At 42.1% G+C, this 17,556-nt stretch overlaps 1 protein-coding gene across 5 annotated transcripts in view; it reads left to right on the top strand.

Annotated features, from left to right (window-relative positions):
* The window catches only part of pgpep1 (pyroglutamyl-peptidase I), a 48,660-nt gene that overhangs the window by 17,712 nt on the left and 13,392 nt on the right, over positions 1 to 17,556 (top strand). For all 5 annotated transcript variants that reach the window (XM_052038140.1, XM_052038139.1, XM_052038138.1 and 2 more), the window contains one exon: positions 4,501 to 4,553. Coding sequence is in view for 3 of the 5 variants with exons in the window: in XM_052038138.1 (XP_051894098.1) it covers positions 4,501 to 4,553 (53 nt within the window). In the remaining 2 variants the exon portion in view is untranslated. The remainder of the gene's footprint in view (positions 1 to 4,500; positions 4,554 to 17,556) is intronic.

Genomic DNA, 17,556 nt, shown 5'->3' with positions numbered 1-17,556 from the left:
TTTGTGTGCTTTTGAAAGGACTGCTGGAGTTTTGAGTTAATATCATAATTGAGAGCATCTGTGATAGTTGGCCTTTTCTTGGTGCTGTGCCAGGTATATGCGTCCAGATTGAGCACTGGAGTGGACCTTAAACTTTATGATCAGTTTTGGAGCTGGCTCTTTTGAAGTGCAATTGGAGGAGGCTTGTAGGGCTGTAGAACAGAGGTATAATATGTAACCGTATTATACTTTGTGTAACATTGACTGCCCCTCCCATCTGTGTCTTGAGTCACCAATGCCCTTCAGGGAAGGAAATGTGCCATCCTTATCTGATTGGCCGGTATGTGAGACTTCGGACCCAACAGTGTTAACTTTTAAAGCATTTTCTGTATGTAAAAACAATTAATGCTGGTGTGCTTCCATACCCATGGAATAAATAAGACTTCTCTAGTTTATTTACCGTTTCCAATGATCATTATAAAAAAAATTATACTCTTACAGGGTAGGGGCATTCCTGGTGAGGTCAGTATTTAATGCCTATATGCAATTTTCCCAGAGAAGTTGCTCTGAAATGATGAAAGGTTCATTGCAATATGGTAACATTGTTGCTAACTTAATAGTTGTGCTAAGCACTGACTAGTTTATAAGTAACCCAAACATTGCCTCAGTGTTCTCTTGGCAAGTGATGGTGAAGGTTATTGATCCTTTTGCTTCTGCTGCTCATTTCAGTCAAACAACACTTCATTACCAACTGGTTATTGTAAAAATTCTTGGATGGTAGTAAGTTGTTCCACAGTTGGCTGAATTGATTCCTGCTACAGTTGGTGTGTATGGCTATGGAAAAATCTTAATGGAAAAAGGCTCAAACAACTTGCTTCCATTCATAGCTGAGAAATCTATCCCATATACTTCAGATCACTAGGAGTAGTGCCATGCCACATTCCACAGTATGTGCCATAACAGATTATCTGAGAATTATTTCATTTCTTTGTGGAAATTTGCTGTCAGGAGTTTCCTGCACAACAAGAGAGGTAGCTCAAAGAGGGAATAAGGTGGGAAGGGGGCTGATTAATTGTTCAACCAGTATACCCTTGGCCTTATGAGCTTGTGTACGATTGACTGGTTTGTGACATATTTAACACAGGCAGCTTATGTGAAAGTAACTGTGACCATGTGCTTGGAGGTAAATACAAACACACATTCCTTTGAGTTCATAAACTTGAGAGTTGATCTATTCAGGACATCTTAAATGATCAAGTGATTTGACTGGGTGCCTCTAAATTGCACACCACCCTGACATGGAATAATTTTGCCTTTCCTTCATTGCCGGATATGAATCTGGGAACTCTCTCGCAAACAGTGTTGTGGAAGCACATTTACCACACGAGCTGCAGTTGTCCAAAGAAGTTGCTCACCACCATCACTTCATGGACAATGAAGGATTGTGCAATAAAATGGTGGCCTCACCAGCAATGCCTACAACCTAAGAGTGAATTATAAAGAAAAGAACCAGATTAGTTATAGACCACTTGAGCCCTGTCGATTAAAATCTGCAGAGGCTTGTACTGAAAAGAAAAATCTGGCAATGTTGAAAGCCTGAGATGTTGTAAAATTAGTGCAAGCCTGGAAATGTCCTGGGGTTGACAAGGCAGACCAAACTGTTAACTCTTTTAGTCCCATTGTCACCCTGCATCGTCTGATCAGAAATTTGTACAACTAGCTAGAATTTCTAACACTGTCTTTGATTGGTAGGCCAGTGAAATAATGTAGAATCCTTGAATAATTACAACATAAAAGGAGGACTTTTAGCCCATTTGAGTCCAAGTTGGTGTTCTGGTTTTGCCAGAAACTGGGTGGGACTACATGATTTATGAGCTGGGTTGGTTGGGGTTAAAGCACAGAAAAGGAGGACAAGTTGCCAACTCAGACTTGTTTAAACCAAGCTCAGAGACTAAAGGTCCCTAATCCCTGTTTTTCCCATTCTCTTTGCAATGTCTACCACATCCATATTGTAAACCCAGATTTAATTTCTGTTAATTTTCTAGTTTATGCATTGTTAATTGATGTTGGGTGAGTGCACCCTAGTCTGAGAACAGTGAATGTGTGGTTTACTGAAGGATCATTGAAGGGCTGATTCAGGTGGAGGGGTTTGGGAGGAAGTGTTTTGTGATGAGTGGAATCCCGGTGGGACTGCCGTTGATTATAGGTGACAGCAATGATTTGGATATGAATGCAATGAGAGAGAGAGAAAGATGGTCAGAAATGTATGAGAGAGTAGATGCTTCTGAGACTGAAGAAAACTGAATGGTGATGGTTGAAGAAAAATTAAAGAATGGACAATAGAGGTGAAATGTTATGATTCTATTTAAATACAACATTTTAAAGAATTCTTCTAAAGAAGAAACTGGAGGTAGTGGGAAAAGTAGAGAAGTTCAAATGGGATTTTATTAAATAACAGCATCACAAATGAAAAAGGGCTTTTTTTTAATAGAAGTGGCATATTTGATTTTTGTGCTTTGTATTGCATGAAGCCTGAAGTAGAGAAATGGCCATTCAGCCCAACGGATTCATGCTGGTGTTGATACTCCACATGATCTTCCTCTCGCCCTTTTGTTTTATCCAACAGCATCATGTATTTAACTAGTTTCTTAAGTGCATCTGTGTTCTTTGTTCCAATCACTCCTTGTAACAGTGAATTCCACATTCACCCAACTCTTTGATTAAAGAAGCTTCTTCTGAACTTCCAGTTAGACTTAACGGCCCCCAACCCTGCTTTTTCCAAATCCCCTGCTCAACGTGGAAATATTCCTTAACACTTTGTCTATCACATTCTAATGACCTCTATTAGGTTGCCTCTCAGTCTTCTGAGGAATGGCATTAGACAGTTTGGTCTTTCCTGATGAATATATCTACTCCATTTCTGGTATCACGTAAAAAAAAATTATTGTACAACTGTGAGTTAATTTTGAAACCTTGGACCACAGTTTGAAGTTAGAGCTCTTATGAATGTTAAGACAACTTCGTAGTTTCTTGCAGATTGGGCCATTTGGCCCATTGAGTCTGTGCCAGCTCTCAGATCAATCCTATTTCCCCATTATTTCCGTATAATATATTCTCTCACATTCCCATCAAGTCCCTACTAATTTTCCTGTCATTCTCTTAGATGACAGGTAATTTAAAATGGCCAATTAACCTACCACCAGCATGTCTTTGGGATGTGGAGGGGAGGGGGAAGCTGGAGCATTTGGAGGAAATTCATGCCAAATTGGGAGAATGTGCAAACTCCATGCAGTTGGCACCCGAGATCAGGATTGAACTTGAGTTGTGCAGCCACACTGCTACCCGTATGCCACTCTGCTGCCCTACGATGGAAGGTATGAAATGGATTCACTAAAACATTCCTGAATCTGAAATGGCACGAAAGGACTTGGATATATTGGGGTTGTATACAAGAGATGATTGGTTCACTTGTTCAAATTTGCAGGAAGTGGGCTAGAATCCAACTGATTCAAGCTTTTGAGAATGAAGAATGAAGGGCCTACCTTAAGGTTAATTAAAAATTATAGGATGGCAAACAGGAGAACTGTGAGGCTTTGATTGCATGACTGGAGCTGGTGATTGTTGTAGACTGCTTGTCAATGTTTAAGAATAGGCTAGGTAGGAGGTTGATGGGAATAAACGTTACTGGGATTAGGATGAATGTTTATGTGGTAAAATGAATTGATTGGAACTTAAGTTTCTGCTTTGTATTATCTACACAATTGTTTTGACTTTTGGGTTTCTTTAAATATTTGTATGTTCAACCCGCATGCATTAAATTCCTTTGCCTGATATTTAAAAATGATCTTGCATTTGTACAGTGCCTTTCCCAACCTTGCACCATGCCAACACCAATTAAATGCTTCTGCTGTGGCATAAGATACTCTAATTTGAATAAGGCAAGCTCCTACAAGCAGTTATGTAATAAATGAGCAGGTAATTGTTTTAGTGATGTGATTGATGCAAATACATTGGCCTCAGGCATTGAATTCCTTTCCTCATCATTTGGATGAATAGACAATAGGAGCAGAAGTAGACCATTCGGCCCTTCGAGTCTGCACCGCCATTTTGAGATCATGGCTGATCCTCAACAATCAATATCCTGTTCCTGCCTTGTCTCCATATCCCTTGATTCCCCTATCTATAAGAAACCTATCTAGCTCATATCATGGAACCTTTTGGGCCCATGTAAGAGGATCATCAGAGGTCTTGATTTTGGCATCATCAGTACCACACCTCTGGCAGTGCAGCACTCCCTCATGTTGTCATGAATTGGTTCAAGCTCTGGAGTGGGACTTGAACCTTCAGGTGCTGAATGCATGACTGATATCTAAAGCGAGTTTGGATGTCACATTAGGAAATAGCAAGCAAAGGATTTTTGTACAAGTGTGTTGTCTGTATCACTAATGTTCAGAGGCAGATCCTAAGGCAATGTGTTATCTTTCTGCTGTTTTCTTTCTAATGTTAAAACTATTATTTCAGGTTTTGGCCCCTTTGGAGAGCACACTACCAATGCAAGCTGGGTTGCTGTGCAGGTAAGATGACTTTTTTCTTATTATTAATAATTTGTTTTTACTAGCTTTGCTGCCTGCCTGTGATTCCCATAGATACTGAAGAACATTGCATCTTAAACTAATTATTTCTATGGATGTCGTAAAAATGCCAAGGTGTGCAAGTCATATGCATAGGTTAAATACAGAATAAAGCTCCCCCTACACAGTTCTATCAAATACTCCCAGCACAGAGACAGTATTGGTTAAATAGAATGAAGCTCACTCTTTACCGTCTGGTCTATTTTCCCAGGGTGGGGACAATACAGAGTATCAGTAACCTGAGTTGCACTTGACTCAGTGTATACCCTTTGCTCACACTTTGACCAACACTATTTTCCTCCTGTTTAAAGATGCTCCTTCTCATTAGGCAGTGTTTCCTGTACATGATCTACAATCTTTCGGTTAACCTACATTTGTGAGCACGTGGCAGCATTTGTGTTAGGTCGCTTTACCATGATAGAAGGACTTGCAGCTTTGGTGAATTCCTGTCTTTGCCTGAGGTCTACCACATCTACCTGCTGTAGAAATACTGTGCAGGAATAGCCTATCCCATGCAACAGTGTTAAGCTTGTGTTTCTGCTCCACACACCTCTCTAACCCTATTGGCACATTCTGTTATTTCTTTCTCTCTGCTGGGATATCTTGACTTCCTCTTTAAAGCTTCCATTCAATTCACCTGATTTATGGGCCCTAATTATGGACTGTACAATTGGGAGTCTAGCTCATTGAATCCTTAATTTGAAGAGAGTGGCATTTCTATAGCACGTTTCGTATCATTCTGAATATCCCAAGCTCTCTTCAGTCAGTTATGTACTGTATGGTTGAAGTATAGACGCTGTTGTAACATGGGAAATACGACTTCCATTGTTCATGCAGCAAAATCCCATAAATATTGTTGTGACCAGACAACCTGCTGTGGGAATGTTGATTGAGGACTAGCTATTGGCCGAAGAGGACTTCTGAACTATTTCTAAATAGTGTATGGGGACTTGTACATACTCCAGAGAAGACAGACATGGCCTTGGTATGGAACGTCAGCTTAGCTTAAGCACTGGGTGGAACTTGAGTCCACTACTCGATGAGTGATAACTGCAATCTGTTGGTGTTTCCTGGATGTTCTTTTCTCCCAATTCTGGTATTTTCTTCCCTCCTGTAGTTGCTTTTTAGCACTTTGGAACAGAAATCCCTGATCAAGTGGATTCCTTACTGACTTGTTAAGTCCAAGGAACACTATGGTCAAGCACAGGCATGTATTAGAAAGTACAGCAAGTGCTGTAGTAACTTGAGCTTGGATCAACCCTGGAACTCCTTGAATTCTATAGGCTGCTACTAGATTGGACAAGATCTATACCAATCAAGGCCATGGGAAACTGAACTACACCTCATTATGGATTTGACTAGGTACCCCTGTGTGGTCCAGATTTTGTGGCACTGTGCCACAAGAAGTTATTGGGGATAAGTGACCAAAAGCTTGGTTTTAAGGGACATTTTGGTGGAGGGGGAAGTTGAAGGAGGGCTATGTTCCCATGGCTACACTTTAGAGGTATTTCATTTGCTACAAAGAACTGTAAACTCCTGAGGAAATGGACATGCTGCTTTTCTTCATAGTCTTTTGCTTCATTAGTACAAACCTTGCAGCTCCTACCTAAATCCCCTAATGGATTCTTTGTTGTTTTGCTCAGAATTAAATTGCTGTAGAATGATTTCTAAAAAGATAAAGTGAGTATGTACTTATCAGAGTCACAGGGCTAGAACAGATTACTTGCATTTTGTCACCCAGAATTTTTTCTAAAAATATCCTTTTTACTGTAAGGAGCTTTCTCCTGTGACCTTTGGAGTAAAACGTTATGAACTTGTTGAAACAGTGCTGTTGTTGAAGGGTCATGGTTCTGAACCTGATTTATGGACCAGGTGGAGCTGGATGGTTTGGGTAGGACAGTGTAGATCTTTATCCTCGCTTCCCGGGTTTAGGTTGCTTTATGCGTGGACTTAGTATTTTATTCAACACCTTTGTTCAAATCAGTAAATAGGCCATGTAAGATGCTCTTGTTGGCCTTGGCACTAATAGTATCAATTCTAAAGGATTTTGAGTCCTACAAAACGATATTTCTGGTACAATGCAGGCAGACTTTGTTGCATTGAACATCATCAAACTGTTCTGATAAATCCATAAGACAAAGCTCGCTTGGGATTGCTTTCTGATGTCATGTTTATTTCATCCCCTTTCTTAGCCTTCTCCCCTGACTGTCCTGAACCCCAAATGTGTGGGTGAAGTGTTTGTGGGTGTGTACACACAGATACACGCACTCACAGGCAGGGGCGCGCACTCACAGATGCACACAGCTTTGTGCAGTTAGCACGGTTCCAGACAGCAGGCTGCGGGAATGAGCCAACACAAAGGCAAGTCACCAGACGTCTGTTCCCCACGGCAACAGCATCTGCATTTTAATCACAGGAGCATCAATCAGAAAGTTGCCATTTAAAATCAGTCGACTTTGGAGTGGCTAAATTTTTTAATGCACTTTGTCTGAGCTAGATATACTAGACCAGGCAAAGCTTTACTTGTTCCAAATCTCCTGCAATATCAATTGTCTTAAATCCTTATTTAAAAAGGTTATCTAATTGGTTTGGTAGCTACGTAATTTTTTTTGAAGGTTCCCCTGCCAAAATATTTATGGAGTAGAGTTACTGTTGCTTAGGATTGTTCTGGAGAGGACAGGAATTGTAAGATTTTACATGGCAGGATGATTGTAGTTGCACAGTCTCTGTTCTCTTTGCTGCATTTGATTAGAAATAACCTGATGCTCTATAGAATCAGTGGGATTGTGATACCACCCATCCATCTCTTCCAGAGGTGCTGGTTTTATTGATGTCTTTTATGCAGCAGAACCCGCTGCAATGTGTAATAGTACTTGCTCTCTTGCCCCTCAGTCAGAAATTAATGTAGTCAAGTGCCTCTGAAGAACAGTGCATAATCCAGACCAACACTGACAGTGGGTATGTGCTGTATGTGGGTAGTGGGTATGCTGCTTTTTATCTGGATGAGATTTTCAACCAAGGTTCCCGACTGCTCTCTCAGGTTGATGTGAAAGATTCCAATGCAATATTTTGAAGAAACAGGAAGTTCTTGGTCTCATGGCCAATATTTATTGTGGGAGCTTGCTGTGTATACTACATCATTACTGTAGTAGTGTTTCAAATGTACTTTATTGGCTGCAAAGTGTTATAGAAATTTGACAATTTTTTTGACAAATCATGCATCCTCAAGGCTTTGAAAACCATTTTAGGATGCATTTGGTTGGGAATTCAGCTGATTAACAGGATCATGAAATGATTAATGGATCTTTTGTGTAAACTGATGACTGTTTTATCTGTATAGCTAATTGCTGGATATGTGTGGCTCTTCAGAATAAGTACAAAAGGAGGAAGTCTTCCTACAACTGTTCAGAAATTTGGTAAGAGCATACCTGAAGTACTGCATAGAATTCAAGTTAAATTTATTGTCATGTGCACAAGTACAGTGAGGTACAGGTACAATGAAAAACTTGCAGCAGCATTACAGACGTAGATTCAGACAACACAGAAGACAAGTTGTACATAAATTATACAAAACAGTGAAGAAAAGACAGATATTAGTGCAAAACAAAACCACAATCAGAGACAAGTCTGTGGTAGTGCAAGAGATAGTCTGTACTGTTCTGCTGCTGAGGTAGAGTTAGGGTTTCTGCAGGTCAAAATTCAAGAACCTGATGGTTGTAGGAAAGTAGCTGTTCATGAACCTGGTGATGTGTGCCTGACAGTAGCAGCAAGAAGAAAGCATGACCCAGATGGTGGAGATCCTTGATAAATGCTGCCGCCTTCAGGCAGCACCTCATGTACATGCTTTCAATGGTGGGGAGGGCTGTGCCTGTGATGGACCATGCTGCATCCACTACTCTCTGCAGTTTCTTGTGTTCCTATGCTTTAGAATTGCTCTACCAGGCCATGATGCAACCAGTCAGGATACTTTCAACAGTGCATCTGTCAAAGCTTATTACAGTATATGGTGACATGCCAAATATTAAACTTCTGAGAAAGTCAATCTTTTTGGAGGCAGTGCAGAGAAGGTTCACAAGATTGATTCCTGGGAAGATGGTATCGTCCTAGGGCCAATTGAGTAAAGTCAGTCCTGGCGAGCTCCTGCTCACCCTGCCTGGAATATCTAATGGTGAAGTGTTGACCATATTACTGCCACAGGAGTTCACTTCAGTTATCCTGATGGCAGTTTACATCCCACCTCAGACGGACATGAAGCCTGCACTCAATGAACTATACTCTGTGATCAACAACCTTGAGACAGGATATCCTGAGGTCGTCTTCATTATTGCAGGTGACTTCAACCTAGCCAACCTCAAGTGTGTTACCAAAGTACTACCAGCACATCTCCTGTCCCACCAGGGGCCCTAACACCCTTGACCATTGCTACATGACCATCAAGGATGCCTTCCAAGTCCCCCCTCGCCCTTACTTTGGTAAATCTGACCACCAGGTTGCTCTCCCTGCATACACACAAACTGAAACGGGGTGATCCAGTACAGAAAGTCATGTCATGCTGGTCTGAGGAAATAGATGAGCTTCTCTGCAATTACTTTGAGACAGTGGACTGGACCATGCTCAAAGACTCAGCTGCCAGCCTTGATGAGTATGCCACCACCATGATGGACTTTATCAGCAAGTGTGTTGAGGACTGTGTACCAAAGAGGACAGTATGGGTGTTCCCAAACCAGAAACCATGGATGAACCAGGAGGTCCACTCCTTACTGAAGTCAAGGACTGCTGCATTCAAATCAGGTGATCCAGACCTTTACAAGAAATCGAGATATGACCTCCAGAAAGCTGTCAGGAATGCCAAGAGACAATATCAGTTCAAAATAGAGTCCCAGACCAGCCGTCAGTTGTGGCAGGGCCTACATGCTATAACTGGCTACAAAACGAAGTCGGGCAGCTTGGTCAACAGCAGCTCAACCCTTCCTGATGAGCTTAATGCATTCTATGTGCATTTTGAACAGAAGGGGAGTGGATTGTCACCACCAACCCTGATAGCCTCCAATGCAACTGAACCTGTGATCACCGTCGAGGATGTAAGATCAGTCTTCCGGAGAGTGAACCCAAGGAAAGCATCTGGCCTGGATGGTGTCCCTGGCCATGTGCTCAGATCTTGTGCTGATCAGCTGGCGGGGGTATTTGCAGACATATTTAACCTCTCCCTGCTTCAATCTGAGGTTCCCACCTGTCTTAAGAAGACCACTATCGTCCCAGTACCTACAAAAAACAAGGTAACATGCCTTAATGACTACCGACCAGTGACTCTGACGTCCACCGTCATGAAGTGCTTAGAGAGGCTGGTTATGGCACGCATTAACTCCAGCCTCCCAGACAACCTTGACCCACTGCAATTCACCTACCACCAAAACAGGTCTACAGTGGACGCCATCTCCCTTCCTACACTCATCTCTGGAGCATTTGGACAGTAAAGACACCTATGTTAGACTATTATTTATTGACTACAGCTCTGCCTTCAATACTGTAATTCCAAGCAAACTCATCACCAAACTCAGACCTGTGACTCAACACCTCCCTCTGCAACTGGATCCTTGACTTTCTGACCAACAGACCGCAATCAGTGAGGATAGGCAGCAATTCATCCAGCACGATTATTCTCAACACTGGTACCCCACAAGGCTGTGTCCTCAGCCCTCTACTCTACTCCCTATATACTCATGACTGTGTGGCCAGATTCTGCTCTAACTCCATCTACAAGTTTGCAGATGATACCACCATAGTAGGCCGTATCTCAAATAATGATGAGTCGGAGTACAGGAAGTAGATGGAGAGCTTAGTGAAATGGTGTCATGACAACAACCTTTCCCTCAATGTCAGCAAAATGAGAGCTCGTCATTGACTTCAGGAAAGGGGGTGGTGTACATGCACCTGTCTACATTAATGGTGCTGAGGTTGAGAGCTTCAAGTTCCTAGGAGTGAACATCACCAATAGCCTGTCCTGGTCCAACCACGTAGACGCTACGGCCCGAAAGCTCACCAGCATCTCTCCTTCCTCAGGAGGCTAAAGAAATTTGGCATGTCACCTTTGACACTCACTAACTTTTATCGATGCACCATAGAGAGCATCCTATCTGGATGCATCATGGCTTGGCATGGCATCTGCTCTGCCTAGGACCGCAAGAAACTGCAGAGAGTTGTGGACACAGCCCAGTGCATCACAGAAACCAGCCTCCCCTCCTGTCTACACCTCTCACTGCCTTGGTGAAGCAGCCAGCATAATCAAAGACCCCAGCCACCCGGGTCATTCTCTCTTCTCTCCTCTCCCATCAGGCAGAAGATACAGGAGCCTGAGGGCACATACCACCAGGCTCAAGGACAGCTTCTATCCCACTGTGATAAGACTATTGAATGGTTCCCTTATACGATGAGATGGACTCTTGACCTCACAATCTACCTTGTTTGACCTTGCACCTTATTGTCTTCCTGCAATGCACTTTCCTGTAGCTGTGACACTTTACTGTGTATTCTGTTATCGTTTTTACCCTGTACTACCTCAATGCACTCTGTAATGAATTGATCTGTACGAAAGTGTGCAAGACAAGTTTTTCACTGTACCTTGGTACAAGTGACAATAATTAATCAATACCAAATTGGGCCAACACTCTCTGGAGTTTATAGGAATGAGAGTTAATTTTCAATAAAACAGAAGATTTTGAGGCAGCTTGGGAAGGTAAATACTGTCTTTATGTTCCCTCTGGAGGGGGAAATTGAAAAGTAGGGAGCATTGTCTCAGGCTAAAGCGGTGATCATTGAAGATTGAGGTGAAGAGGAATTTCTTTGCCTTGGTTGTGCATCTTTGGGATTCTGCGTACAAGGGGGCTGAGATGATGAGTCATTAAGTATGTTCAACGCTGAAATAGATTTTTGGACTTCAGGAGAAAGGATTTTGTGGATTGAGCAAGGAAGTGGAGTTGAGACCAACAATTTGATTAGCTATGATCCCACCACCTTTGGCAATGCACCTTAGCAGTTATCCAGCAAGCTTTTTTTATGATTGTGATCCAAATTTTTGCTGTGATGTATTTTTCATGAATATGTCCCGGTCGAACAGTGGCTACATTATAAGACCAGTTTTGCATTTATGGCAATTATTCACTACAGAATTTCAACCATTTGGTTTTGAAGCTGCTACACATTCAGATGGACAGACTGGTGTTAAACAATATGCAGAAAGTCACACTAATAATCCAAGTAACATCGTCCATATCTATGGCAAACATTTAGAAACAATGAACGTTCATTTCTGTAATAACTGCCACTACCTCAGGATACGTCAAAGCACTTCACTTTTAGAGTATGGTCCCTGTGGTAACGAAGGAAATTTTGAAGCCAAGCTGTGCAGAGCAAACTCCTATGAGCAACATTTTGATTGTGATAAGATAATTTGTTGAATGGTTTTACTTGGGAGATAAATGTTAGAACATAAAACAGTACAGCACAGTAAGGGGCCTTTAGCCCATGATGTTTTGCTGACCTATATAAACCTACTCTATGATCAATCTAACCCTTCCCTCCTACACAGCCCATAACCCTCCATTTTGATGTTGATCAAAATGTCAGGGGAAACCCTGCTTCCATTTGAAATATTGGCAGTGGGACCTTTCCCTGGAGCAAGCAGATAGGGCCTTTTACATTTCGTTCAAATGACAACTGTAGACTGATCAGATTGCTGCAGAGTTTAATTAGTATTCTTTGGTATATATTGATCCTTTTAAAATTCTTCTCATCCTTCAGCTGTGAGATTAGTCTGCTGGTCTTCAAATTTTTAATAGCATGGAAAGGTGCCCAGGCTGCTTCACACTCTGTACCAAACGATAAAAGATCCCAAATTCTTGCCACCAAGCTAGGTTGTGAATGAAGAAGACTGAGCATTTAGTTTATTTGCATTTCCATAGAGATCAAGTCTCACACCCAGTGTCCCACTGCAGCTTGTGACTTGAATTTTTGCCAAACTCACTATTTCCATCATCAGTCAAACCATGTGAATTGTCTTTAAGCATCAGTCATGATCTGCCTCAGATAGTTGAGGCCAAAACAGCTGATTTCTTAATTCAAATTTTAAGACCTGAGGATTTCTGGCAAGGCCAACATTTATTGCTCATCCCCAATTGCCTGTGAAGGTGCTGGTGAGCTACCTTGAAGAGCTGTAATCCTTCTGATGAAGGTACTCCCATAGTGCTGTTGAATAGGAAGTTTGAGGATTTAGATCCAGTGATGATGGAGGACCCGTGATGTTTTTAAATAACAATGTTGGGCAACTTGGAGGGAAACATCTAGTTGATGGTGTTCCTGTGTACTTGCTACCCTTACCTGTTCAGTGACAGAGAGCACGGGGTAGAGTAGTCTAGATAAGTAACTGTAATATATTTTATAGATGGTCGATATTGCAGCCACTGCATTGGTGACAAAGGGATTAAAAAATTCAGATGGTTGATGGTGGCGATAAGTGGGATGCTTTGTTCTGAATGATCAGTTTAAGTGTTGTTGGCATTGTACTTATCCAGGCAAGTGAGGAATATTCCATCATGTTCCTGATTAGTGCCTTGTAGTGGGGTTTGGGATGTAAGGAGATGAGTCACTCTGTGTAGGATACCCAAACTCTGACCTGCTCTCGTAGCTATGGTATTTGTGTGGCTGATCCATTTGTGTTTCTGATCAGTGGTGACCCTCAGGATGCTGAATGAGGGTAATGTTGTTGAATGTCAGTGGTAGGTAGTTAAACCCTCTTGGCTAAGATGGCCATTTCTGGGAACTATTGTGGCAAAAATTTTATTTGCCACCCATCAGCCCATGCATGAATGTTGTTCAGGCCCAGCTGCATGCAGACGTGGGCTGCTTCATTTTCTGTGGAGTGGCAAATGGAATTGAACATTGCACAGTCATCAGTGCACTATCCTACTTCTGCCCCAAGGATGGAGGGAAGATAATTGATGAAACAGCTGAAGGTGATTTGGCCTAAGGAACCTCTGAACTGATGCTCTGGAGCTGGGATTATTGATTTCCAATATTGTCATCAAATACTTACCACATGACATTCAATGAAGTGAAAAACAAGTCTTGTCATCAGCAATGAAGCCCATCAGATAAGTGGCAGTGGTAGCAGGGATAAGAAATTGCTACTGGGGCATAATGCAGGGTTAAAATTGTTTTTGAACTGCGGGAAGGTGGACAATGGTTTTCCTCACAGGTCAGTGCTAAGGCTGCCAATCTTCCTGATTGTACCCAAACACTTGATACAAGGAACAATTTCTAAATCTCCAGTCAGCCCTTAACTTGGAAGTGTAGTAGATGGACAGACATAAGGAAGATGAAATATAATACACTGAAATGAAGCATTAGAAAGAATGAAGAATGGCACCTTACATCAGTAGTGGGAAAGTTACTGGAAGGGATTCTGAGGGACAGGATTTCTTTGCATTTGGAAAAGCAAGGACTGATTAGGGATAGTTAGCACTTTTATTCATGGCCGATTATATCTCATAAATTTGATTAGGTTATTTGAAGAGGTGAGCAAGAGGATTAACAAGGGCAGGGTGTTGCACATAGTCTGCGTGGATCTTAGCAGGGCCTCTGATAAGATCCTGCATGGTAGGCTGGTCCAGAAGGTTAGAATATATGGGATCCAGGCTGAGGTAGCAAATGGGATACAAAATTGGTTTGGTAGTAGATAGAGTGGTGAAGAAGGCAAATAGTATGTTTGCCTTCATCAGCTTGAGGCATTGTGTATAGGAATTGGGACATCATGTTACAGCTGTACAAATTGTTATTGGGCTTCTCTTGGCGTATTGTGTGCAGTTCTGGTCACCACACTGTAGGAAGGATGTGATTAAGCTAGAGAGGGTGCAGAAAAGATTCTCAGGAATATTACTTGAACTGGAAAGCTTAAGATATAAGGAGAGTGGATAGGCTGGGACGGTTTTCCCTGGGACGGAGGAGGCTGAGGGGTGATCTCATAGAAGTTAATAAAATTGAGGTGAGTGGGTAGGGTAGATAGTCTTTTTACCAGGACATGGGAATCTAAAACTAGAGGACAGAGATTTAAGGTGAGGGGGGGGGGGGGGAGATTTAAAGGAGATCTGAGGAATAAGTTTCTCACACCAGAGGGTGGTGGGTGTATGGAACCAGCTGCCAGAGGAATTGGTAGAGGCAGGTACAATGTTTAAAAGACACTTGGACAGTTATATGAATAGGAAAGGTTTAGAGTGATATATGGGCTAAATGCAGGCAAATAGGATTACTGAAGATAGGTATCTTGGTCGGCATGGACAAGTTGGACCAAAGGGTCTGTTTCTGTGCTGTATAACTATGAATATTTGAATCTAAAATGTGAATGATATAATTGCAGGAGTGATTCAGCGATGGAGATCTGGTGTATACACATTGAAGAAGGCGGGGTAGGTTGAGAAAGTGGTTAAAAGGACACTGGGTCTTGGTTTCATAACCGGAGGCATAATGTAAGATCAGAAATTGCGCTGAGCTTTTAAAAAACCATTAGCTTGACTACAACTGGATTATTGTTCTAATGCTGATCACTGCACTTTAAGAAATGTGTGAAGGCCTTGGAAGGAGTGCAAAAACAAATTATCAGAACGGTTCTAGGATTGAGGGACCTGGTTACAGGGAAGGCAGGAAAAGCTGGGACTGTTGTCAGTGAGAAAGTTGGGAAGAGATGGGATAGTTGCTCCAAGTAATGTGGTCTAGATAAAATTGACAGATGAATTATTCCCATGGCTGGAAACATGGAGAACCAGAGCACACAGGTTTAAATTGGGTCAAGCAACATCTGCTCTTCTGGTGAGCTGGGAGGGCTGAGTAGTCTCCTGTGCTGATATCATTCTGATTGTGCCTTGTCATGATTGGCACCCTGTTTGACCATGAGATAAAGATCTGCCCCTATAATTCTTTATCACCTCTCTGCTCCTACCTCAGCTCATTTATTGAAACTGCATCCTCAGAATTGTTACCTCAAGATATAAATATTCCAACAATCTCCTGCAAATGTTCTACCCACTGAGCTCATCCAAGTGCACTCTTTATCCTGTGCTTACTGACTTGCATTAGCTCCCACTCACCAGTGCTTCAATTTTAAAATTTTTGTTCTCGATAACAAATTATTCTGTGGTCTCACTCCTCCACTAGACTACAGCCTGTGATCTCTTTCAATCCTGGCTCCCTGCTAATCCTCAATTTTAATCTCCCTATTATCATTTCTTTGTTTTCAGTTGCCTAACCCCTAAACTCTGGAATTCTCTCTATTTTAAGACTATCCTTAAAACCACCTACTTTGAACAAGCTTTTAGTCATCTATCTTTATCTGTGACCGAAAACTATCTTGTCATAGTCCTGAAGTCCCTTGGGGCATTTTGCTATGTTCAGTGCTCTGTGCAAACACAAGTTGTTTCTCTAAATGATTCTTGGGATTATCCCTTTTGATTCCATTTAAGCTTTTGTAACTCCACTTGGCCTATTCTTGCTACCTCCAATGAATATATAGCAGCAACCCCCCCCCCCACACACACACACACACACACACACACACACACACACACACACACACACACACACACACACACACTGATGCAGCTATCCCAGACTGCAGCTGATCCTTCTGCATGCTCCATTTCCTTCCATGGGCCAAAAATGTGCTGGTAGGTAAATTAGCAACTGTACATTACTGGTTGGTGTAGGTAAGTGGAAAACTTAATCAAAAGGGGAGTTGATGGACATGCATGCAAGAGAATAAGTTAAGGTGGTACAGAGAAATAAGGAGGGAGTTACTGGGACGAATGGGATTGCTCCCTGGGACCTACCATCTTTGTCATTATCAGAATGACAAAAGAAAATGCACATCTGTTGAGCACAATTGATCAAAGTGCCTGTGAATGTAAATTAAAAATACTGCAGGTGTTGGATAATATGCTGGAAACAATTGGCAAGTGAGACAGCATCTGTGGAAAGAGAAATGGTTAACATTTCCGGTCTGAGACCTTTCGGAAATGGGTTAGTTTTCAGTCACAAGGAGAGGGAGGGATGAGTAGAACAAAGGGAATACATCTGATAGGGTGAAACCAAACAAGTTAATGTAGCAGTTTGAAACGCACACTTCTTCATCTATGCAGTGCGTTGTTAATAGCAAGGCCGTGAGAAGTGTCCAGCAGACCAGACTGCACTATCAAAGAAAAAAACCCTGAGCCAAACTGATTATGGGCAGAAAGGCCTAGTTGTGGCACAAACAGACGGAAAGAGTGAGTTAGAGAATTTGATGATCTGGAGGGCTGCAACATGCCCAGATAGAAAATGAGTTGTTCCTCCAAGTTGCATTGGGCTACCTTTGCAACAGTGCAGGAGGCCACAGACAGCTCAGTGTGTGATTGGGATGGATAATAAAGTGTCAAGCAACTTAAAAATTCTGGATCACTCATTTGGACTGACCACAGGTCCTCTGCAAAGCAGCCACCCAATCTGCTTTTGCTTTCTCCAATATAGAAGAAACCACATTGTGAACACCAAATGCAGTACCCTAAAATAGAAGTAGTGCAAATGAATCACTGCTTCACCTGAAAGGACAGTTTGGGTCCCTGGATGGTGCGAAGAGAAGAGATGAAAGACAGCTGTTGCATCCTCTGTGATTGCAGGGGAAAGTGCCATAAGATGAAGTGCTAAGTGGACCAAGGAGTTGTGAAAGGGGTGATCCTTTCAAAATGCTGAAAGGAAGGGGAATGTGTATCTTTTGGTGTAATCTTGTTGGAATTGGTGGGTATTGCAAAGGATAATTCGTTGAATGCAGAGGCTGGTGGGTTGGAAGGTGAGGACCAGGAGAGCTCCATGTAGGAGAGAGATTGGTTGGGAGCAGAGGTACAGGAAATGGAGGAGATATAGTCAA

The sequence above is a fragment of the Pristis pectinata genome, chromosome 24, assembly GCF_009764475.1.
Source record: "Pristis pectinata isolate sPriPec2 chromosome 24, sPriPec2.1.pri, whole genome shotgun sequence".
Classification (NCBI taxonomy): domain Eukaryota; kingdom Metazoa; phylum Chordata; class Chondrichthyes; order Rhinopristiformes; family Pristidae; genus Pristis; species Pristis pectinata.
This window is presented reverse-complemented; position numbering and strand designations above follow the sequence as displayed.